Source organism: Taudactylus pleione, unplaced genomic scaffold (genome assembly GCF_031769625.1).
Source record: "Taudactylus pleione unplaced genomic scaffold, aTauple2 ptg001045l, whole genome shotgun sequence".
Classification (NCBI taxonomy): Eukaryota; Metazoa; Chordata; class Amphibia; order Anura; family Myobatrachidae; genus Taudactylus; species Taudactylus pleione.
The window spans coordinates 935801-963007 of NW_028285446.1; the positions used below are offsets into that span (position 1 = coordinate 935801).

General features: G+C 47.4%; 1 protein-coding gene across 1 annotated transcript in view; it reads right to left on the minus strand.

Moving 5' to 3' along the window:
• Positions 1-27207, minus strand: part of QSOX2 (quiescin sulfhydryl oxidase 2) — an 81129-nt gene that overhangs the window by 13913 nt on the left and 40009 nt on the right. The window contains exons 9-10 of the mRNA XM_088461424.1: positions 8351-8473; positions 4828-4978 (exon numbers count right to left, since the gene is read on the minus strand). Of these exons, the coding sequence (XP_088317550.1) occupies positions 4828-4978; positions 8351-8473 (274 nt within the window). The remainder of the gene's footprint in view (positions 1-4827; positions 4979-8350; positions 8474-27207) is intronic.

Consider the following 27207-nt stretch of genomic DNA (forward strand, 5'->3'; position numbering starts at 1 on the left):
TGCAGCACGCAACAGTATGTGACAAACCTCACAAGTATTAACAAGTATATAAATGTGAGGTTTCAGAACCACCCCAAGTACAGTTGTATTAGGGCAGATAAGGAAAGGGATAGATATACACTGACAGGTGAGAGAATAAAGTACAGTCAGCACTAGCATAAGTCACATACAATGCAGATATATACATATATACATAAACATGTCATATAATATACTGCACTATTACACTGCATTCAACTGCCCAGATTCAGTGTCTGGGAAGGCTACAGCGCTGTGTACACTGACCTGATGGTGAGGTACGCAGGGGGACTGGGCTCACTGCCATCTCCGGAGATTTCTGCTGCTGCACATAGAAAATGGCCGCTGGAGACTTCAGAAGAAGCGTGGCCCGCGGAGGAAGCAGCTCAGCGACGCCAGACTATGGATACTGAAAGGCGCGCTGAGCTGAGGGGAGGAGCCGCTGTAACATGGAAGGCTTGCTCCCCTGGCCGGCTATTAACCCCCAGGACGCCGGCTCCCTGCGCCGATCGTCCCTGGTGGTCTAGTGGACACACAGGGTATGGGGGAGGCCCGCCGCCACTGCCGGCACCTCCGGTCTGTCCCCAGAGACCGTAGGCACAGGACTGCATTTGAAATGCGCGGATCACCTCAAGCGGTGACCAGCGACCATACCTAGTCCCCGTGGATCCGGCAGCAGTCCTGGGCGCTCGCAGAGTCCGGCTAGTACAGACTCTGGGGTCCCGCTGAGATCCTCAGATCTGTACTGGCGTCTCAGCGCCAGCGGGGTGAAAGAGCGGCAGCTTAGACGTCCTATGGACAGTCCGACGCTGCCGCTCTGAAGAATCCAAAGTCCATAGAAAAAACTTTGTCCCTAAAAAAATAAAATAAGCTTAGGGGCTGCTAATCAGCTCCCCCTGCGCGAACGGTGACCCGACTCTGGCCGGGCACCAACTTAAACTGAGGTGCCTCTGGCTGGGGGGCGGGGTTATAGGGAGAGTGGACCCAGTGCATCCTGGGAGCTAAAAGATTTAACTGCGTGGTGCCCGGATTTGGTTCCCAACCTATACCCCAAGGTCAACCCCCTATGGACCCTGAAGTAGAAATTAATTTCCTCAATTGATTCATTATAGCGACACTACACAATACCCTACATAACACCAAGCACAGAGGAGACCTAAACTGCCTCAGGTAATGGGGTTTAGTGACTATTTTGGGGTTTTGCAGAACGCAAACGTTAATGGTTTTCGCTCTCCATATTTCTGTATTGTTTAATGAAAGCGCCACACGCCGGCCTCCGCTCCGTCCCGTCATATTCCTGATTGAGTAAGGCACATAAGTAAGACACCGGCTGATGAGATTAAAGTAGATTAAACGCCATTTAAAAAAATGCTTCCAAAGAATTTTTAGAAGTAAAATTAAATCACCTAATGACTCCGTACCCCGACGCTGAATTCTCTGGAGTGGAAAAGTGGCGGAAATAAGGAGATTTATGAACTAAAACTTACAGCGATATAATGAGCATATTTCACAGCTAAAAACCAGATTACATTTAAATGAGTGATTAATACTGAACCCGTCCTCTCATACATACAGCTCAGAGGAGACTCTAATCTTCTGCCAATGATATTGGTCATTTGAATACTCCGTGTGATTACATTAGAGCGCACCTTGGGTTGTACATCGTGTTTGCAGCCATTTTGTTAGCTGAGACAATAGCAGACCGTAAAAATCGGTGGCATTTCTAAGGTATAATGGCTGCATCTGAATACGGGTTCAGCCTACAAAATGGCTGCCTCCGCTGTGCACCTCACAATCTGACTCAATCATGTGACTGGTTTCTACTGAATGGGCAGTAGGAACAAAATGGTTGCCACCGATGTGTGAAGGTCGATGGACACCTTAGTACAAACCGCAGAAAAAGAAAAAAATATCAAACAATTCCAAATAGCTGCCGACTGCTTCTACTGCTGGACGCAAAGGCAACGCTCCGGCATCATCCCAGACAGAGAGCCCGGCGCCTCCGGCTCCCAGTGACTGGAAGGGGTTCACAGAGAGCCCGGCGCCTCCGGCTCCCAGTGACGGGAAGGGGTTAACAGAGAGCCCGGCGCCTCCGGCTCCCAGTGACGGGAAGGGGTTCACAGAGAGCCCGGCGCCTCCGGCTCCCAGTGACGGGAAGGGGTTCACAGACAGAGAGCCCGGCGCCTCCGGCTCCCAGTGACTGGAAGGGGTTCACAGAGAGCCCGGCGCCTCCGGCTCCCAGTGACGGGAAGGAGTTCACAGACAGAAAGCCCGGCGCCTCCGGCTCCCAGTGACGGGAAGGGGTTCACAGAGAGCCCGGCGCCTCCGGCTCCCAGTGACGGGAAGGGGTTCACAGAGAGCCCGGCGCCTCCGGCTCCCAGTGACGGGAAGGGGTTCACAGAGAGCCCGGCGCCTCCGGCTCCCAGTGACGGGAAGGGGTTCACAGAGAGCCCGGCGCCTCCGGCTCCCAGTGACGGGAAGGGGTTCACAGAGAGCCCGGCGCCTCCGGCTCCCAGTGACGGGAAGGGGTTCACAGAGAGCCCGGCGCCTCCGGCTCCCAGTGACGGGAAGGGGTTCACAGAGAGCCCGGCGCCTCCGGCTCCCAGTGACGGGAAGGGGTTCACAGAGAGCCCGGCGCCTCCGGCTCCCAGTGACGGGAAGGGGTTCACAGACAGAAAGCCCGGCGCCTCCGGCTCCCAGTGACGGGAAGGGGTTCACAGACAGAGAGCCCGGCGCCTCCGGCTCCCAGTGACGGGAAGGGGTTCACAGACAAATGGCTCATTTTGTTTTTTTCTTGCCTAAATCCCCGGATGAATCTTCTGTGAACATCTGCCATGTATCATGGTGTAATCCTTCGTTCCTCCTTCCTCACCAACTACCGCAATCCTGCTTCACCCTAATCTCTAAAGTGGACAATAGCCATTAAAGCCCTACCTGGCGCTGCGGGGATTAGAGACGCAGCTTTTTACTCCATGGGATTTAAAACAAGATATAAGGAGAGGAAAAAACCTTCCCAAGATATAATCCAGCAGCCTCCAAGTGACCCAATTCTTTAGGCGTAAGAAGCACTTGTCAGCTGTGCAGGGAAGGGGGCGAGAGAGGGGCGCAGGGGGCCACATAGCCGCACAGCGACTGAGCTAATCCGGGATGTGTCACACCATTCCCCCCCAACAGCAATATCCACGGCAACACGTTCTACCTCACAGGCCGATATATCTGCCAGCTCCATCGTGTAAAGCAAACAGCACTTTAGCTAATCCTCCAGCCTGCACTAATCCATACTCTGACCATGAAGACGGGATCAATTTACTTACTGACGTTCCCTAAAGTCCATAACTCAGGGAACTGCTGGGATGCCAATAGCAATACCTATAACTATTGCGCCAAATGGCTAATTACAGGCGCAGAGCGTGGCCTCCAGGCCAGTTACAGGGCTGCGCAGAGACCGCGGCCTCCGGGCCAATCACAGGGCTGCTAATCATTAGTTACATAACTATGGAATGTTACACGCCAGACAGCTGCGGCTACCTGCGCTGGCTACACGCCGACAGCTGCGGCTACCTGCGCTGGCTACACGCCGACAGCTGCGGCTACCTGCGCTGGCTACACGCCGACAGCTGCGGCTACCTGCGCTGGCTACACGCCGACAGCTGCGGCTACCTGCGCTGGCTACACGCCGACAGCTGCGGCTACCTGCGCTGGCTACACGCCGACAGCTGCGGCTACCTGCGCTGGCTACACGCCGACAGCTGCGGCTACCTGCGCTGGCTACACGCCGACAGCTGCGGCTACCTGCGCTGGCTACACGCCGACAGCTGCGGCTACCTGCGCTGGCTACACGCCGACAGCTGCGGCTACCTGCGCTGGCTACACGCCGACAGCTGCGGCTACCTGCGCTGGCTACACGCCGACAGCTGCGGCTACCTGCGCTGGCTACACGCCGACAGCTGCGGCTACCTGCGCTGGCTACACGCCGACAGCTGCGGCTACCTGCGCTGGCTACACGCCGACAGCTGCGGCTACCTGCGCTGGCTACACGCCGACAGCTGCGGCTACCTGCGCTGGCTACACGCCGACAGCTGCGGCTACCTGCGCTGGCTACACGCCGACAGCTGCGGCTACCTGCGCTGGCTACACGCCGACAGCTGCGGCTACCTGCGCTGGCTACACGCCGACAGCTGCGGCTACCTGCGCTGGCTACACGCCGACAGCTGCGGCTACCTGCGCTGGCTACACGCCGACAGCTGCGGCTACCTGCGCTCGTTACTGGCTGCATTCTATGCCCGGCACTAGGACTATTGCCCCTTCAATGCTGCCTGTTCCGGCCGGTGGGCACAGCACTGAAGGGGCGTTTTACAAGGGGGTGGGCGTGGCACCCTGCACATCATGTAACAACGGGCCGGATTCTGAGGTGCAACCGCGCCTTAAAGCTGATACCGCAACAGATTCTGAGCTTACAGAGCAGCCACCGGCAACAGCGCTAATCCGTCCCGCTATGTATTTATACGCACTGTCGCTCGCAACATCGAAGTATGCACCAGCCCTACATCTGAACATGGCGTCCTGTCAGTGCTACCGCGTCTTATGTCATAGTCATTATCAGCAACACACCTGCGTCTGGCTAGCCACCCCCATGTTACCTCCGAGAAACGCCCACTAAAATCCCCGACTCTTGCGTCACCTTGCAGAGAGACTCAGACGCACAGACTGGCACATCGCCCGCTTGTGTCTGACATTATCACTGTGCGCACCTCTGAATTAGGCGCAATGCCCTACGCATTATGTACATTGCAGACAATAAGACATTACCGGTGTTTGCCAAGGCGCCCGGCTGAGTGGCGGCCTGGACGGTCAGACTGTGGAACAGCTTCCATAATGAGCACGGGTACCCCCTCAGCTGCGACCGGCTCCCCTGGCAGCCCACCCACTCAATGTGGTTTGTGAGGAAGATTCCGGAAATCTGTAGATCATCATAAGAAGAAGAGCAGGTCTTATATAATGTATAGAAAGCAGCGAATGCGAGAACAAAGCAGAATCATAGAGACATAAGACACGTAACCACGTTCCAACAAATCACTGCGACACAGATTCCCTCCCTCTGTATGACCCATCATATGTAGCACAAAGTACATCCAAGGCATGGCGCGGGTGGGGTATACATTACTGAGACCACCAGCCATCCCCTTACTGGGTACATCACTGAGGCATGGCGCGGGCGGGGTATACATTACTGAGACCACCAGCCATCCCCTTACTGGGTACATCACTGAGGCATGGCGCTGGCTGGTTATACATTACTGAGACCACCAGCCATCCCCTTACTGGGTACATCACTGAGGCATGGCGCGGGCGGGGTATACATTACTGAGACCACCATCCATCCCCTTACTGGGTACATCACTGAGGCATGGCATGGGCGGGGTATACATTACTGAGACCACCAGCCATCCCCTTACTGGGTACATCACTGAGGCATGGCGTGGGCGGGGTATACATTACTGAGACCACCAGCCATCCCCATTACTGGGTACATCACTGAGGCATGGCGCGGGCGGGGTATACATTACTGAGACCACCAGCCATCCCCATTACTGGGTACATCACTGAGGCATGGCGCGGGCGGGGTATACATTACTGAGACCACCAGCCATCCCCTTACTGGGTACATCACTGAGGCATGGCATGGGCGGGGTATACATTACTGAGACCACCATCCATCCCCTTACTGGGTACATCACTGAGGCATGGCATGGGCGGGGTATACATTACTGAGACCACCAGCCATCCCCTTACTGGGTACATCACTGAGGCATGGCATGGGCGGGGTATACATTACTGAGACCACCAGCCATCCCCATTACTGGGTACATCACTGAGGCATGGCGTGGGCGGGGTAAACATTACTGAGACCACCAGCCATCCCCTTACTGGGTACATCACTGAGGCATGGCATGGGCGGGGTATACATTACTGAGACCACCAGCCATCCCCTTACTGGGTACATCACTGAGGCATGGCATGGGCGGGGTATACATTACTGAGACCACCAGCCATCCCCTTACTGGGTACATTACTGAGGCATGGCATGGGCGGGGTATACATTACTGAGACCACCAGCCATCCCCTTACAGGGTACATCACTGAGGCATGGGCGGGGTATACATTACTGAGACCACCAGCCATCCCCTTACTGGGTACATCACTGAGGCATGGCGGGGGCGGGGTATACATTACTGAGACCACCAGCCATCCCCTTACTGGGTACATCACTGAGGCATGGCGTGGGCGGGGTATACATTACTGAGACCACCAGCCATCCCCTTACTGGGTACATCACTGAGGCATGTCGTGGGCGGGGTATACATTACTGAGACCACCAGCCATCCCCTTACTGGGTACATCACTGAGGCATGGCGTGGGCGGGGTATACATTACTGAGACCACCAGCCATCCCCTTACTGAGTACATCACTGAGGCATGGCGTGGGCGGGTTATACATTACTGAGACCACCAGCCATCCCCTTACTGGGTACATCACTGAGGCATGGCGTGGGCGGGGTATACATTACTGAGACCACCAGCCATCCCCTTACTGGGTACATCACTGAGGCATGGCGTGGGCGGGGTATACATTACTGAGACCACCAGCCATCCCCTTACTGGGTACATCACTGAGGCATGGCGTGGGCGGGGTATACATTACTGAGACCACCAGCCATCCCCTTACTGGGTACATCACTGAGGCATGGCGTGGGCGGGGTATACATTACTGAGACCACCAGCCATCCCCTTACTGGGTACATCACTGAGGCATGGCGAGGGCTGGTTATACATTACTGAGACCACCTGCCATCCCCTTACTGGGTACATCACTGAGGCATGGCATGGGCGGGGTATACAATACTGAGACCACCATCCATCCCCTTACTGGGTACATCACTGAGGCATGGCGCGGGCGGGATATACATTACTGAGACCACCATCCATCCCCTTACTGGGTACATCACTGAGGCATGGCGTGGGCGGGGTATACATTACTGAGACCACCATCCATCCCCTTACTGGGTACATCACTGAGGCATGGCGAGGGCTGGTTATACATTACTGAGACCACCGTCCATCCCCATTACTGGGTACATCACTGAGGCATGGCGCTGGCTGGTTATACATTACTGAGACCACCAGCCATCCCCTTACTGGGTACATCACTGAGGCATGGCGAGGGCTGGTTATACATTACTGAGACCACCATCCATCCCCTTACTGGGTACATCACTGAGGCATGGCGAGGGCTGGTTATACATTACTGAAACCACCAGCCATCCCCTTACTGGGTACATCACTGAGGCATGGCGAGGGCTGGTTATACATTACTGAGACCACCGTCCATCCCCATTACTGGGTACATCACTGAGGCATGGCGCTGGCTGGTTATACATTACTGAGACCACCAGCCATCCCCTTACTGGGTACATCACTGAGGCATGGCGTGGGCGGGGTATACATTACTGAGACCACCATCCATCCCCTTACTGGGTACATCACTGAGGCATGGCGTGGGCGGGGTATACATTACTGAGACCACCATCCATCCCCTTACTGGGTACATCACTGAGGCATGGCGAGGGCTGGTTATACATTACTGAGACCACCGTCCATCCCCATTACTGGGTACATCACTGAGGCATGGCGCTGGCTGGTTATACATTACTGAGACCACCAGCCATCCCCTTACTGGGTACATCACTGAGGCATGGCGAGGGCTGGTTATACATTACTGAGACCACCATCCATCCCCTTACTGGGTACATCACTGAGGCATGGCGAGGGCTGGTTATACATTACTGAAACCACCAGCCATCCCCTTACTGGGTACATCACTGAGGCATGGCGAGGGCTGGTTATACATTACTGAGACCACCATCCATCCCCTTACTGGGTACATCACTGAGGCATGGCGAGGGCTGGTTATACATTACTGAAACCACCAGCCATCCCCTTACTGGGTACATCACTGAGGCATGGCGAGGGCTGGTTATACATTACTGAGACCACCGTCCATCCCCATTACTGGGTACATCACTGAGGCATGGCGCTGGCTGGTTATACATTACTGAGACCACCAGCCATCCCCTTACTGGGTACATCACTGAGGCATGGCGTGGGCGGGGTATACATTACTGAGACCACCATCCATCCCCTTACTGGGTACATCACTGAGGCATGGCGTGGGCGGGTTATACATGTGACATGGATGGCTGACCCCGGAAACCTCTGCCCGACCCCCCCACACGCAGACACTTAACACTCAGGAGATAAAATTATTACTCACCCGCATTTTGTTGTTGACTAGATCCAAGATGGCGTCATAGGGGATCTTGTCCAGGGGCATACTGACCAGCCATTCCTGCAATGTTTCCAGCAGCTTCACCACATGGGGGCGCCCTGGAAACAGCTGAGAACAGAGAGATTGAGTCTGGGGTCACTCACAGCTGACTACAGAGAGCAAAGGGGCATCATACAGGAACAGGATTTCCCTTAAATATATTATTTTATATATTAAACGACAATTTCCTCAAAAGTTATTGTGTAATGAACTCAGACAGGAAGAGACACGTAAAGAAGAATTATAATAATCCCAGCACTTAAAAGCCAATAAATAATAATTTTTTCACACAATAATACCAAAGACTATGACAGTGATGCGCCTCCTGCCGCAGCGGTGACTGACCAGGTGTACAGTATGTCTGCAGGAAATGAACAGGTAGCGAAGAGCGTGAATAACTGGTCGGTCAGGCGCACACTATGCCAGTAGGGAATTTATAACACAGAGACAGAACTGCACATAATACAATACAATCAGCAAATATATGTGCGCACTACCTACCAGTTACTGCGTCAGTGATGGCAGAACGACACCTCTGAGGACGGGGCATCTAATACACAGTACAAGGGGCAGCAAAGATTAAAGGATCTGTGCATATAAGGACTTCTATACAATGGCGGAATACAGACCGCAGCAGTGTATTATATACCTTACATGGTTTATAGAAATAGCGGCTGGCCCTTCCATGTAGTGTGGAAAGGAAATCACTTGGACGCAGCGTACGCTGCGGGGGAAACGTAACCAAACAGTGAGGGGCACCAAGCACTTCTGGGCACTGGCGTCTCCTATCAGGTGCCCCGCTGATGCAGGATTGGGTTCTGCACTTTCCCATGGACACACCACATCCAGGGGCCGGCCACACCACATCCAGGGGCCGGCCACACCACATCCAGGGGCCGGCCACACCACATCCAGGGGCCGGCCACACCACATCCAGGGGCCGGCCACACCACATCCAGGGGCCGGCCACACCACATCCAGGGGCCGGCCACACCACATCCAGGGGCCGGCCACACCACTGCTGTGCCAATTTGGATATCCTCCGGGGTTGATACCGGCCTGGCGTGGTCCCCGGCTGGAAAGCAGCGTACAATACAATATAGGAACAAGCAGACTGGCAAAGATTCATTTAATTTTCTCAGAAATTCAGCCCAAATTTAGAATCTGAAGACAAATTTTTCCAGTTCCACCAAATTAGACCCTTTCACAGTAAGATCATAGAATGTGTCACAGACACCCTCGGCACCAGCAGATCATTGCGTCTTAGAGAAGCTCCCACTAATAGGCGAACTCCCACCCTATCCTCTGAGCCTACGTTCTCACCAACCTTCCGCCCTGTCCTGGGCAGCAGGGCCTGGAGCCTCCATGAGGGCGACCGGGGGGGAAATAGGGAAAACGCTGCTCCAGCTCCATAAAAGCTGGTTACAAAGTTATATACATACATACATTATATATATATATATATATATATATATATATATATATATATATATATATATATATATATATATACACATGCACACACACACACCAGCACAGCTTACCAAGATTCTCCCCGACTCCTCATATCCATCACAATCATGTACATAACGTCCTACCCTCCAGGTCACTGTCACAAGGGAGCCAAAGTTCTGTATTTTGCCCCAATATAAATAAGGGCCTGAGTCACGATTAACCCAATGGTCACCGCACATCTCCAATGTTTGGGGGTCTGCCAGGATCTGTTCCATGCACGCTGTGGTGTTTAGGGGCGGCGACGGGAACTGGATGCCAAAACAGGAGCATGTCACCCCCGTTTTGGAGAAGTCAGTGGACGCAGACTTCCTGGACCAGGCTGTCTATGTCCGACTGAGCTTATACAGACTGTTCGGCACCCATTACGACTGATGGATACAATGGTGATCCGAGACAGCGTTTACGGTCACAGCACTGGGATCACAGATATATACAGAGGTCTAATTCCTACACAGAAAACGGAGTTGCAGATGTACAATGCGATAATTACTGTTCACATGTAAATGTATAATGTAATTATATATCGTATCAGAGGTAGTTAGCATATCGTTGGTCAATGATACCGGCCTACCCACCAGCGTCAAGGTCACCTCGTCGAGCAACTCCGTAACACTCTGGGGTCCACATCTGGGACGCAGGGCACCCCAAAAGACAGCCCAGCCAAAGACCTCCCCAGGGAATCAGACAAAAAGTGTGACAGTGAGGTTTTATAAAGTATCAGGTAGCTAATAAGTGCTATAAAGTAACAGGTGTGTGAGGGTAGCTAATAAGTGTTATATAGTATCAGGTGTGTGAGGGTAGCTAATAAGTGTTATATAGTATCAGGTGTGTGAGGGTAGCTAATAAGTGCTATATAGTATCAGGTGTGTGAGGGTAGCTAATAAGTGCTATATAGTATCAGGTATGTAAGAGGAGCTAATAAGTGTTATATAGTATCAGGTGTGTGAAGGTAGCTAATGAGTGTAATAAAGTATCAGGTGTGTGAAGGTAGCTAATAAGTGCTATATAGTATCAGGTGTGTGAAGGTAGCTAATGAGTGCTATAAAGTAACAGGTGTGTGAGGGTAGCTAATAAGTGTTATATAGTATCAGGTGTGTAAGAGGAGCTAATAAGTGCTATATAGTATCAGGTGTGTGAAGGTAGCTAATAAGTGCTATATAGTATCAGGTGTGTGAAGGTAGCTAATGAGTGCTATAAAGTATCAGGTGTGTGAGGGTAGCTAATAAGTGTTATATAGTATCAGGTGTGTGAAGGTAGCTAATAAGTGTTATATAGTATCAGGTGTGTGAGGGTAGCTAATGAGTGCTATATAGTATCAGGTGTGTGAGGGTAGCTAATGAGTGCTATATAGTATCAGGTGTGTAAGAGTAGCTAATAAGAGTTATATAGTATCAGGTGTGTAAGAGGAGCTAATAAGTGCTATATAGTATCAGGTGTGTGAAGGTAGCTAATAAGTGCTATATAGTATCAGGTGTGTGAAGGTAGCTAATGAGTGTAATAAAGTATCAGGTGTGTGAAGGTAGCTAATAAGTGCTATATAGTATCAGGTGTGTGAAGGTAGCTAATGAGTGCTATAAAGTATCAGGTGTGTAAGAGGAGCTAATAAGTGTTATATAGTATCAGGTGTGTAAGAGGAGCTAATAAGTGTTATATAGTATCAGGTATGTAAGAGGAGCTAATAAGTGTTATATAGTATCAGGTGTGTAAGAGTAGCTAATAAGTGTTATATAGTATCAGGTGTGTAAGAGGAGCTGTGAGGATACCGGGTGTCCTGGGTATCCTGGGGTTCAGGGATCACACAGTGGAGCAGGTTATAATGAAGGAATGATGAACTTTATTCATGGAGACACAGAAATTCAGGAAACAGTAAGCAGGGTTATATCATTACAGTCCACTCAGAGTTCAGCAAAGTCTTTTCCAGCTGCTGTATATCTCTTCCCTACCTGCCCAGCAATGACAGCTGTAACAGGGCACACAGAGCTGCTATATATCTAAAGACACTGAGAGGGGACAACACCCCAACCTTCAGAGTCACACTGTACTCACACACTATCCCACAATTCCTCTTGCTGCACCACCCTACTTCCCTCTCTCTCACTCATTGGTGGGCTCAGGTGTCAGTCGTTGCAGAGAGGAAGGAGGGCTGTAACAGGAACACACCTTTGCTGTCTGCTGCTGGCAAACTTCCTGTATGAGACTTATGCAGACTGAGGGTTTCAATTTAAGAACACAGAACTGGGTCATAACTCTTTTCAACATGCAGGCAAGTCCTAGAAGTCCTTTTCCCTTGTCTCCTCACATACCTCCCCCTTCTTAAATCGAGGAGACAGACATGGTCCCAATGTTGGAGTCCTGACTGTCGACTCGGCCCGAGGGTCTGCGAAGCTTGATATTTGTTTCCTCACATCTGGATAGCCCATCAGCATTGTGATGTTCTCGTCCCTTTTTGTGAGAAATGGAAAAGTTGAAACTTTGTAACGCCAGACTCCACCTCAACAACCTCCCATTTTCCCCCGAGGTTCTGTTTAGCCAATACAACGGGTTATGGTCAGTGACAACAGTAAATTCTTTCCCATAAAGATATGGTTGTAGCTTCTTTAAGGCCCAGACTATGGCTAGACATTCTTTTTCAATAGTGGCGTAGGCTATCTCTCGGTCAGCTAGTTTACGGGATAGATACACAATTGGATGTTCCCTACCATCTGCTCCCACTTGACTCAACACTGCCCCAAGTCCACACCCTGATGCGTCTGTCTGCACAATAAACTTTCTGTTGTAGTCAGGGGCAGCCAACACTGGGGCTCGAGTCAGCAAGTCTTTTAAGGTGTTGAAAGCTTGCTCACATTCAACAGTCCATTCAATATTCCGAGCATATCTCTTTTTGGTCAAGTCTGTCAGAGCCTTGGCCACGGTGCTGTAATGTGGTATAAATTTCCTGTAATAGCCAGCGACTCCAAGGAACGCCCGCACTTGTTTTTGGTTGACAGGTTGGGGCCAATTGGAAATAGCCTCCACCTTTGCCGGATCAGGTCTGATAGCACCTCCTCCGACCCGATGTCCTAGGTACTGAACCTCAGCCATCCCCATTTGACACTTATCTGGGCGTATGGTGAGTCCAGCCTGTCTAATCCTCTTCAGCACTTCTGTCACCTGAATTAAATGCTCCTCCCAGGTATGGCTGAAGATGGCAATGTCATCTAAGTAGGCTTGGGAAAAGTCTTGACACCCCTCCAAGAGGTCATTAACCATTCGCTGGAATGTGGCAGGGGCGTTCTTCATCCCGAAAGGCATTGTAGTCCACTCAAAGAGTCCTTCCGGTGTGATGAAGGCAGAACGCTCCTGGGCCTCTTTGGTAAGTGGGATTTGCCAGTAGCCTTTGCTCAAATCCAATGTTGAGACAAACTCAGCCCCTCCAATCCGATCCAGTAGCTCATCAACACGGGGCATAGGGTAAGCATCAGTGGTGGTGACTTCGTTCAATTTGCGATAGTCCACACAAAACCGTGTGGTCCCATCTTTCTTGGGAACCAACACAACCCCAGCAGCCCATGGGCTTTTAGATGGCACTATGACCCCCAAAGCTAGCATCTCCTCGATCTCAGCCTTTACCTGCCTCATAACACCTGGAGTCATCCGGTAAGCGACTTGTCGGATGGGCCTAGCACTCCCAGTGTCCACATGGTGGGCGGTCAGATGAGTTCGACCAGGTAGACAAGAAAACTGGGCCTGTTCAGCCTCTAAGATCCTCCACATCTCTTGCTGCTGGGCTGCATTCAACTGTTGTCCCACCTGGACTGATTCCACTCCTTTCTTCTCTTTAGCAGCTCCCAAAAGGTCAAGCAATGGATCAGTTTCTGGTGCCTCCATCGGAGGACAACATACCGCCATTGTTACTACTTGACGATCACGATAGGCCTTAATTCGATTTATATGGAAGGTGCGTAGGTACTTCCCTCCCTTATCCAGGGCAATCACGTAATTGACCGGCCCGGTGCGCCTTACCACGGTATACGGTCCTTCCCACATAGCCTGCAGTTTGTTTCTTCGCACTGGGATAAGCACCATTACTTTTTGCCCTGGATGCAACTCTCGGTCTTGAGCATGGGCGTCATACCATTCCTTTTGTCTCTCTTGTGATTCCCTGAGATGCTCTTGGGTTAACTGTAGCAATCTTCTCATGCGGTTCCGCATATTCTCTACATATTGTAAAATGGGCTGCTGGTGTTCTTGGAAAGTTCCCTCCCAGCTCTCTTTGACCAGGTCTAGAGGCCCCCGCACTTTCCGGCCGTACAAAAGTTCAAATGGGGAATATCCAGTAGACGCCTGTGGGACTTCCCGATAAGCGAAGAGAAGCTGTTGAAGGGCTCTCTCCCAGTCCCTCCCCTCGGACAGCACGTAAGCTTGTAGAAGTCTTTTTAGCGTTCCATTGAAACGTTCACAGAGTCCGTTGGTCTGTGGATGGTAAGAGGTGGTCCGAAGAGGTCGAACCCCCCACTTTTCCCACAGGGTTTGCATTAGTTCACCTTGGAATTGGGGCCCTTGATCTGTGATGACTTCCTGTGGGTATCCAAGCCGACTGAATATGTCTGTTAATGCTTGCGCAACGTGTTCTGTGTCAATAGATGATAGGGCCACAGCCTCAGGATAGCGTGTAGCAAAGTCCACCAGTGTTAGGATGTACTTCTTTCCCGTATGACTGGGAATAGCTAATGGTCCAATTAGGTCTATGGCAACACGGGCAAAGGGCTCCCCTATAATAGGTAATGGGTGCAGAGGAGCTTTTCGCTGGGGCTTCCCGAGCCTCTGGCAGGTATTGCAGGTGTCTCGATACTGCTTAACGTCTCTAGAGATTCGTGGCCAGAAGAAATTCCGCAACAATCGTGCCAGTGTTTTACGGGTGCCAAAATGCCCGGCCGCTGGAATGTCATGAGCAAGGGCTAGTAATTGTGCTCTGTACGGTGTAGGTACCACCAACTGTTTAGTAGGCATTACTGTTTCCTGTCCAGACTGAAGAACGACCACTCGGTACAGCAATTCCTCTTCCCAAACTATCTTGCTCCCATCAGCTGTTTCCAACCCCAGGTCGGCTGCACTCCTTAATTTACTTAGGGAAGGGTCTGTCCGTTGGGCCTGTCGAAACTCGCTCCGGTCCACCTCCCCCAAGTCTAACTCTGATTCCAGTTTCTTGTCCAGTACTTCACTCACCATTGTGGTCGGGGTAGGTTGGTTCTGTTCTGAATCTGTCACCTGGGTCACTGCTCTTTGGGTTTGGCTCCGGGTCACCACTTGAACGAAGTGTGTCACCAGTCCCTGTCCCAGATCATTCCCGAGGATGACCTTGGCTGGTAGCCCCTTGAGTACTCCGACCTCCACGATTCCTTGATCAGCTCCCCAGTCGAGATGTATCTTGGCGACGGGGATATCGGTCTGTTGTCCCCCGGCGGTGGCAATTTGTACATACTGTCCAGGAATCACCCGGGAGGTGGGAATCAGGTCTGGCTCAATCAATGTGAGTGAGGCCCCAGAATCTCGTAGGCCCTGTACCCGCTGGTCCTCTACCAACACAGGCTGTAAGTGCCCCTGCATATTCTGAGGAGTTGCCTGCTCCTCCCCCAGAACCAGGTCTACAATATACACCCCATCCATCATCTCGGTCGCATCTGAATGGATGACCTCCTCGCAATAATCCTCCATGGGGTAACATACCACAGAGACTGGGGCCGGTCTAGCCCCAGGGAATGGCCCTCGCGTGCGTGGACAGTCCCTCAACAAGTGTCCTGGTTGATTGCAGCGGTAGCACTTCCGAGGTTCTGGGTTAGCCACTTTGAATCTGGGTGGTTGATAAGAAATGTTTTTGATAGGGCCTCCTTTACTACTATCATTTATGCGTGGTTCTCTGTCAAGGAGCTTCTCCGCTCGTGGGGTTCTTGTACCACCTGTTGCACTGAAGACTCTCCATTGGGGACGGTTAGCTATATATTCATCAGCCCATTCTGCAGCTTGTTCAGGCGTGCTGGGCTTCCGGTCTGCGACCCACTCCTGTATCTCTGGTGCCATCTTAATCATTAGTTGTTCTACCACAATTAGGTTGATGATCTGCTCCACGGTAGAGGCCTGTCTACCCTCGAGCCATTTTCCACAAGCTTGCCGTAGCTGACTGGCAAACTCTTGGTAGGAAGCAGTCCCACTTTTGCTCAGTGTCCTGAATTTGAGACGATAAGATTCTGCAGTGATCTGAAACTTAGCCAGCAATGCCTTCTTTATGCAGGTGTAGATTCCACATTCCTGGGAAGTTAGAGCCCTGTAGGCTTCCAAAGCCCTACCGGTGAGACTTGGCCCCAAGTACTTGGGCCATTCAGCTGGCTCTATCCCGTGCACTCCCATGAGATTCTCAAAGATCTGCAGGTGAGTGTCAATGTCAGTTTCATTCTCTCGAAATGTGGGAACATCCTTAAATCCCAAGCGCCGGTTCTCTTGTTCAGCCCCTCTGGGCGACAGCACAGTTCCGCTGCTAGTAGGGATTTGTACCCCTAATATTGCTTGGATCACTCCAGCTCTCTCTTGTGTAGTTGCACTTTCACCTAATGCCCCCAGCCAGCTCTGTAGTAGGGCGGGAGTAGCGGTGGTTGACTCGGGTAACCGACTGGAAGTGCTTCCACTGCCTGTCGGTCCTTCTTCATCATCACTCAGGTGGTCGGGATCCTCTGGGTGTGCACGATCCCACTCCAACAACCGTAGTACCAGAATCTCCCGGGTGTCAGTCCCATTATAAGCAATTCCCTTCATCCTGCAAAATCCTTGCAGGTGCGGTTTCCGGGCTGTCCGGTAAAACTTCTCCTGCTCTCTCATGACGTTTTCAATTTGGCCGCCGGTTGCAACTGCTGACTGACTCTCCATGCTGATATTCTCTGGTATTAGCGTTGCTTCTACTCACTCCCCTGGAATTACTGCAGGAACTGTGTGACGTCCCACCGCTGCCGCCAAATGTGAGGATACCGGGTGTCCTGGGTATCCTGGGGTTCAGGGATCACACAGTGGAGCAGGTTATAATGAAGGAATGATGAACTTTATTCATGGAGACACAGAAATTCAGCAAACAGTAAGCAGGGTTATATCATTACAGTCCACTCAGAGTTCAGCAAAGTCTTTTCCAGCTGCTGTATATCTCTTCCCTACCTGGCCAGCTGTAACAGGGAACACAGAGCTGCTATATATCTCTTCCCTACCTGGCCAGCAATGGCAGCTGTAACAGGGAACACAGAGCTGCTATATATCTAAAGACACTGAGAGGGGACAACACCCCAACCTTCAGAGTCACACTGTACTCACACACTATCCCACAATTCCTCTTGCTGCACCACCCTACTTCCCTCTCTCTCACTCATTGGTGGGCTCAGGTGTCAGTCTTTGCAGAGAGGAAGGAGGAGGGTTTTGTAACAGGAACACACCTTTGCTGTCTGCTGCTGGCAAACTTCCTGTATGAGACATGCAGACTGAGGGCTTCAATTTAAGAACACAGAACTGGGTCATAACTCTTTTCAACATGCAGGCAAGTCCTAGAAGTCCTTTTCCCTTGTCTCCTCACAGGAGCTAATAAGTGTTATATAGTATCAGGTGTGTAAGAGGAGCTAATAAGTGTTATATAGTATCAGGTGTGTAAGAGGAGCTAATAAGTGTTATATAGTATCAGGTGTGTAAGAGGAGCTAATAAGTGTTATATAGTATCAGGTGTGTAAGAGGAGCTAATAAGTGTTATATAGTATCAGGTGTGTAAGAGGAGCTAATAAGTGTTATATAGTATCAGGTGTGTAAGAGGAGCTAATAAGTGTTATATAGTATCAGGTGTGTAAGAGGAGCTAATAAGTGTTATATAGTATCAGGTGTGTAAGAGGAGCTAATAAGTGTTATATAGTATCAGGTGTGTAAGAGGAGCTAATAAGTGTTATATAGTATCAGGTGTGTAAGAGGAGCTAATAAGTGCAGGAAATAGAAGGAAAATAATATGTGTAAAAAATACATGAATTATAAACAAACACAAAAAAAGTGATATTCAAAGTGACTGTGTATTATGTGGTCATGACCTGAAGAGGCCCAGCCAGAACAGCTCAGGGGAACCAACACCCAAACACTCTCCCCAAATAAACTAACACTAACAATATAAATAGAACTTACTTTGGATTATGCCTGTTACCTGGTGCAGGTAATGCTAGATCCCTGGTTAAAAACTAATATGAGGAAGTGGGAGGAGGGGTGCAAATCTAGACTGGAACAATACAGAGCAGAGAGAGAGAGATAACAGCGCACGGCTACATCATATACACCAGCTCCTGTACCTGCTGTAACCAGTTATCACTAGTAATAGTCTGTATACTGCTATACAGTGCAGAGAGAGATAACAGCGCACGGCTACATCATATACACCAGCTCCTGTACCTGCTGTAACCAGTTATCACTAGTAATAGTCTGTATACTGCTATACAGTGCAGAGAGAGAGAGATAACAGCGCACGGCTACATCATATACACCAGCTCCTGTACCTGCTGTAACCAGTTATCACTAGTAATAGTCTGTATACTGCTATACAGTGCAGAGAGAGATAACAGCGCACGTCTACATCATATACACCAGCTCCTGTACCTGCTGTAACCAGTTATCACTAGTAATAGTCTGTATACTGCTATACAGTGCAGAGAGAGAGATAACAGCGCACGGCTACATCATATACACCAGCTCCTGTACCTGCTGTAACCAGTTATCACTAGTAATAGTCTGTATACTGCTATACAGTGCAGAGAGAGAGATAACAGCGCACGGCTACATCATATACACCAGCTCCTGTACCTGCTGTAACCAGTTATCACTAGTAATAGTCTGTATACTGCTATACAGTGCAGAGAGAGAGATAACAGCGCACGGCTACATCATATACACCAGCTCCTGTACCTGCTGTAACCAGTTATCACTAGTAATAGTCTGTATACTGCTATACAGTGCAGAGACAGAGATAACAGCGCACGGCTACATCATATACACCAGCTCCTGTACCTGCTGTAACCAGTTATCACTAGTAATAGTCTGTATACTGCTATACAGTGCAGAGAGAGATAACAGCGCACGGCTACATCATATACACCAGCTCCTGTACCTGCTGTAACCAGTTATCACTAGTAATAGTCTGTATACTGCTATACAGTGCAGAGAGAGAGAGATAACAGCGCACGGCTACATCATATACACCAGCTCCTGTACCTGCTGTAACCAGTTATCACTAGTAATAGTCTGTATACTGCTATACAGTGCAGAGAGAGAGATAACAGCGCACGGCTACATCATATACACCAGCTCCTGTACCTGCTGTAACCAGTTATCACTAGTAATAGTCTGTATACTGCTATACAGTGCAGAGAGAGAGATAACAGCGCACGGCTACATCATATACACAAGCTCCTGTACCTGCTGTAACCAGTTATCACTAGTAATAGTCTGTATACTGCTATACAGTGCAGAGAGAGAGATAACAGCGCACGGCTACATCATATACACCAGCTCCTGTACCTGCTGTAACCAGTTATCACTAGTAATAGTCTGTATACTGCTATACAGTGCAGAGAGAGAGATAACAGCGCACGGCTACATCATATACACCAGCTCCTGTACCTGCTGTAACCAGTTATCACTAGTAATAGTCTGTATACTGCTATACAGTGCAGAGAGAGAGATAACAGCGCACGTCTACATCATATACACCAGCTCCTGTACCTGCTGTAACCAGTTATCACTAGTAATAGTCTGTATACTGCTATACAGTGCAGAGAGAGAGATAACAGCGCACGGCTACATCATATACACCAGCTCCTGTACCTGCTGTAACCAGTTATCACTAGTAATAGTCTGTATACTGCTATACAGTGCAGAGAGAGAGATAACAGCGCACGGCTACATCATATACACCAGCTCCTGTACCTGCTGTAACCAGTTATCACTAGTAATAGTCTGTATACTGCTATACAGTGCAGAGAGAGAGAGATAACAGCGCACGGCTACATCATATACACCAGCTCCTGTACCTGCTGTAACCAGTTATCACTAGTAATAGTCTGTATACTGCTATACAGTGCAGAGAGAGAGAGATAACAGCGCACGGCTACATCATATACACCAGCTCCTGTACCTGCTGTAACCAGTTATCACTAGTAATAGTCTGTATACTGCTATACAGTGCAGAGAGAGAGAGATAACAGCGCACGGCTACATCATATACACCAGCTCCTGTACCTGCTGTAACCAGTTATCACTAGTAATAGTCTGTATACTGCTATACAGTGCAGAGAGAGAGATAACAGCGCACGGCTACATCATATACACCAGCTCCTGTACCTGCTGTAACCAGTTATCACTAGTAATAGTCTGTATACTGCTATACAGTGCAGAGAGAGAGAGATAACAGCGCACGGCTACATCATACACACCAGCTCCTGTACCTGCTGTAACCAGTTATCACTAGTAATAGTCTGTATACTGCTATACAGTGCAGAGAGAGAGAGATAACAGCGCACGGCTACATCATACACACCAGCTCACCTGCTGTAACCAGTTATCACTAGTAATAGTCTGTATACTGCTATACAGTGCAGAGAGAGAGATAACAGCGCACGGCTACATCATATACACCAGCTCCTGTACCTGCTGTAACCAGTTATCACTAGTAATAGTCTGTATACTGCTATACAGTGCAGAGAGAGAGAGATAACAGCGCACGGCTACATCATACACACCAGCTCCTGTACCTGCTGTAACCAGTTATCACTAGTAATAGTCTGTATACTGCTATACAGTGCAGAGAGAGAGAGATAACAGCGCACGGCTACATCATATACACCAGCTCCTGTACCTGCTGTAACCAGTTATCACTAGTAATAGTCTGTATACTGCTATACAGTGCAGAGAGAGAGAGATAACAGCGCACGGCTACATCATATACACCAGCTCCTGTACCTGCTGTAACCAGTTATCACTAGTAATAGTCTGTATACTGCTATACAGTGCAGAGAGAGAGAGATAACAGCGCACGGCTACATCATATACACCAGCTCCTGTACCTGCTGTAACCAGTTATCACTAGTAATAGTCTGTATACTGCTATACAGTGCAGAGAGAGAGAGATAACAGCGCACGGCTACATCATATACACCAGCTCCTGTACCTGCTGTAACCAGTTATCACTAGTAATAGTCTGTATACTGCTATACAGTGCAGAGAGAGAGAGATAACAGCGCACGGCTACATCATATACACCAGCTCCTGTACCTGCTGTAACCAGTTATCACTAGTAATAGTCTGTATACTGCTATACAGTGCAGAGAGAGAGATAACAGCGCACGGCTACATCATACACACCAGCTCCTGTACCTGCTGTAACCAGTTATCACTAGTAATAGTCTGTATACTGCTATACAGTGCAGAGAGAGAGAGATAACAGCGCACGGCTACATCATATACACCAGCTCCTGTACCTGCTGTAACCAGTTATCACTAGTAATAGTCTGTATACTGCTATACAGTGCAGAGAGAGAGATAACAGCGCACGGCTACATCATATACACCAGCTCCTGTACCTGCTGTAACCAGTTATCACTAGTAATAGTCTGTATACTGCTATACAGTGCAGAGAGAGAGATAACAGCGCACGGCTACATCATACACACCAGCTCCTGTACCTGCTGTAACCAGTTATCACTAGTAATAATCTGTATACTGCTATACAGTGCAGAGAGAGATAACAGCGCACGGCTACATCATATACACCAGCTCCTGTACCTGCTGTAACCAGTTATCACTAGTAATAGTCTGTATACTGCTATACAGAGTAGAGAGAGAGATAACAGCGCACGGCTACATCATATACACCAGCTCCTGTACCTGCTGTAACCAGTTATCACTAGTAATAGTCTGTATACTGCTATACAGTGCAGAGAGAGAGAGATAACAGCGCACGGCTACATCATATACACCAGCTCCTGTACCTGCTGTAACCAGTTATCACTAGTAATAGTCTGTATACTGCTATACAGTGCAGAGAGAGAGATAACAGCGCACGGCTACATCATATACACCAGCTCCTGTACCTGCTGTAACCAGTTATCACTAGTAATAGTCTGTATACTGCTATACAGTGCAGAGAGAGAGAGATAACAGTGCACGGCTACATCATATACACCAGCTCCTGTACCTGCTGTAACCAGTTATCACTAGTAATAGTCTGTATACTGCTATACAGTGCAGAGAGAGAGATAACAGCGCACGGCTACATCATACACACCAGCTCCTGTACCTGCTGTAACCAGTTATCACTAGTAATAGTCTGTATACTGCTATACAGTGCAGAGAGAGAGAGATAACAGCGCACGGCTACATCATATACACCAGCTCCTGTACCTGCTGTAACCAGTTATCACTAGTAATAGTCTGTATACTGCTATACAGTGCAGAGAGAGAGATAACAGCGCACGGGTACATCATATACACCAGCTCCTGTACCTGCTGTAACCAGTTATCACTAGTAATAGTCTGTATACTGCTATACAGTGCAGAGAGAGAGAGATAACAGCGCACGGCTACATCATATACACCAGCTCCTGTACCTGCTGTAACCAGTTATCACTAGTAATAGTCTGTATACTGCTATACAGTGCAGAGAGAGAGAGATAACAGCGCACGGCTACATCATATACACCAGCTCCTGTACCTGCTGTAACCAGTTATCACTAGTAATAGTCTGTATACTGCTATACAGTGCAGAGAGAGAGAGAGAACAGCGCACGGCTACATCATATACACCAGCTCCTGTACCTGCTGTAACCAGTTATCACTAGTAATAGTCTGTATACTGCTATACAGTGCAGAGAGAGAGATAACAGCGCACGGCTACATCATATACACCAGCTCCTGTACCTGCTGTAACCAGTTATCACTAGTAATAGTCTGTATACTGCTATACAGTGCAGAGAGAGAGATAACAGCGCACGGCTACATCATACACACCAGCTCCTGTACCTGCTGTAACCAGTTATCACTAGTAATAGTCTGTATACTGCTATACAGTGCAGAGAGAGAGAGATAACAGCGCACGGCTACATCATATACACCAGCTCCTGTACCTGCTGTAACCAGTTATCACTAGTAATAGTCTGTATACTGCTATACAGTGCAGAGAGAGAGATAACAGCGCACGGCTACATCATACACACCAGCTCCTGTACCTGCTGTAACCAGTTATCACTAGTAATAGTCTGTATACTGCTATACAGTGCAGAGAGAGAGAGATAACAGCGCACGGCTACATCATATACACCAGCTCCTGTACCTGCTGTAAACATTTGATCAACTATATGAGGACATTGAGACTTATCTGGTAAAAGCATTAGTGCGCGGCCCCATCACTAGAGTACAGATAATATGACAGAGATTAACACTACACTTTCTGCAAGGAATTGGGACAGATACAGATTTCTGAGCTCGTCATCCCATTGGGTGAGAATCTGTCGGCAGCGAGTTTGCCCAGGCGTACGCAGTAGGCAGCTCTGATAAGTCCACGTTCTCTCCTGCTCCGTCCACCCTAGGAGACACTCATAGCCCCGGCTGTAAGGAAACCTTATTACTGTTATATGTACGTCTACATTAGAGAATTGATGAGTGTTCCCTTCTCTGCACACTGAGGATCACAGCTAAGCAGGGGGAATGCGGGGGAGCCGGCTATAACCCCTTATACCACAGACGGAGAAATCGCTGTAATAGAGAACTTGTAATCATTTCACCGGGTTACATCATACGTTACTGCGCTCATGTCCCCCTCCCGGATTTTATGTCATTACAGAGCGGCAGTCACCGTGCGGAATATGTCCCAAACCAACTCAGCGCACTAAGACAGCGCTAACACTAGCAGCCCCTGACCGGGAGATTTACTTCAACAAGTGTAAATGTATGACGCTGACAATTACTAGTGTAGATTAATGCCGACTTATACACATTCTATAACAAATGACAGACACATACAGACACATACAGACACATACAGACACATATAGACACATATAGACACATATAGACACATATAGACACATATAGACACCATTGTAATTCCTACACCGATCACCCGATTTGGATGTAATTACCCTCAAATTAAATCTGAAAGTCTGCAGGTAAATCACATCTTATATGTTTCATTTCAAAGCCATTGTGGTGGTGACTAGAGGCCAAAATATGACAATTCTGTCACTGTCCCAATATTTATGCACCTGACTGTATAGTGATATCTGTGTAGCAGAGTTATATTACATAACGTCATGTATAACCTGTATATATAGTGATATCTGTGTAGCAGTGTTATATTACATAACGCCATGTATAACCTGTATATATAGTGATATCTGTACAGCAGAGTTATATTACATAACGCCATGTATAACCTGTATATAGTGATATCTGTACAGCAGTGTTATATTACATAACGCCATGTATAACCTGTATATATATAGTGATATCTGTACAGCAGTGTTATATTACATAACGCCATGTATAACCTGTATATATATAGTGATATCTGTGTAGCAGTGTTATATTACATAACGCCATGTATAACCTGTATATATAGTGATATCTGTACAGCAGAGTTATATTACATAACGCCATGTATAACCTGTGTATATAGTGATATCTGTACAGCAGTGTTATATTACATAACGCCATGTATAACCTGTATATATAGTGATATCTGTACAGCAGTGTTATATTACATAACGCCATGTATAACCTGTATATATAGTGATATCTGTGTAGCAGTGTTATATTACATAACGCCATGTATAACCTGTATATATAGTGATATCTGTACAGCAGTGTTATATTACATAACGCCATGTATAACCTGTATATATAGTGATATCTGTACAGCAGTGTTATATTACATAACGCCATGTATAACCTGTATATATATAGTGATATCTGTACAGCAGTGTTATATTACATAACGCCATGTATAACCTGTATATATAGTGATATCTGTACAGCAGAGTTATATTACATAACGCCATGTATAACCTGTGTATATAGCGATATCTGTACAGCAGTGTTATATTACATAACGCCATGTATAACCTGTATATATAGTGATATCTGTACAGCAGTGTTATATTACATAACGCCATGTATAACCTGTATATATAGTGATATCTGTACAGCAGTGTTATATTACATAACGCCATGTATAACCTGTATATATAGTGATATCTGTGTAGCAGTGTTATATTACATAACGCCATGTATAACCTGTATATATAGTGATATCTGTACAGCAGTGTTATATTACATAACGCCATGTATAACCTGTATATATAGTGATATCTGTACAGCAGTGTTATATTACATAACGCCATGTATAACCTGTATATATATAGTGATATCTGTACAGCAGTGTTATATTACATAACGCCATGTATAACCTGTATATATAGTGATATCTGTACAGCAGTGTTATATTACATAACGCCATGTATAACCTGTATATAGTGATATCTGTACAGCAGTGTTATATTACATAACGCCATGTATAACCTGTATATATAGTGATATCTGTACAGCAGTGTTATATTACATAACGCCATGTATAACCTGTATATATAGTGATATCTGTACAGCAGTGTTATATTACATAACGCCATGTATAACCTGTATATATAGTGATATCTGTACAGCAGTGTTATATTACATAACGCCATGTATAACCTGTATATATAGTGATATCTGTACAGCAGTGTTATATTACATAACGCCATGTATAACCTGTATATATATAGTGATATCTGTACAGCAGTGTTATATTACATAACGCCATGTATAACCTGTATATATATATAGTGATATCTGTACAGCAGTGTTATATTACATAACGCCATGTATAACCTGTATATATATAGTGATATCTGTACAGCAGTGTTATATTACATAACGCCATGTATAACCTGTATATATAGTGATATCTGTACAGCAGTGTTATATTACATAACGCCATGTATAACCTGTATATAGTGATATCTGTACAGCAGTGTTATATTACATAACGCCATGTATAACCTGTATATATAGTGATATCTGTACAGCAGTGTTATATTACATAACGCCATGTATAACCTGTATATATAGTGATATCTGTACAGCAGTGTTATATTACATAACGCCATGTATAACCTGTATATATAGTGATATCTGTACAGCAGTGTTATATTACATAACGCCATGTATAACCTGTATATATAGTGATATCTGTACAGCAGTGTTATATTACATAACGCCATGTATAACCTGTATATATAGTGATATCTGTACAGCAGTGTTATATTACATAACGCCATGTATAACCTGTATATAGTGATATCTGTACAGCAGTGTTATATTACACAACGCCATGTATAACCTGTATATAGTGATATCTGTACAGCAGTGTTATATTACATAACGCCATGTATAACCTGTATATATATAGTGATATCTGTACAGCAGTGTTATATTACACAACGCCATGTATAACCTGTATATAGTGATATCTGTACAGCAGTGTTATATTACATAACGCCATGTATAACCTGTATATATAGTGATATCTGTACAGCAGTGTTATATTACATAACGCCATGTATAACCTGTATATATATAGTGATATCTGTACAGCAGTGTTATATTACATAACGCCATGTATAACCTGTATGTATAGTGATATCTGTACAGCAGAGTTATATTACATAACGTCATGTATAACCTGTATATATAGTGATATCTGTACAGCAGTGTTATATTACATAACGCCATGTATAACCTGTATATATAGTGATATCTGTACAGCAGTGTTATATTACATAACGCCATGTATAACCTGTATATATAGTGATATCTGTGTAGCAGTGTTATATTACATAACGCCATGTATAACCTGTATATATAGTGATATCTGTGTAGCAGTGTTATATTACATAACGCCATGTATAACCTGTATATATATATATAGTGATATCTGTACAGCAGTGTTATATTACATAACGCCATGTATAACCTGTATATATATAGTGATATCTGTGTAGCAGTGTTATATTACATAACGCCATGTATAACCTGTATATATAGTGATATCTGTACAGCAGTGTTATATTACATAACGTCATGTATAACCTGTATATATAGTGATATCTGTACAGCAGTGTTATATTACATAACGCCATGTATAACCTGTATATATAGTG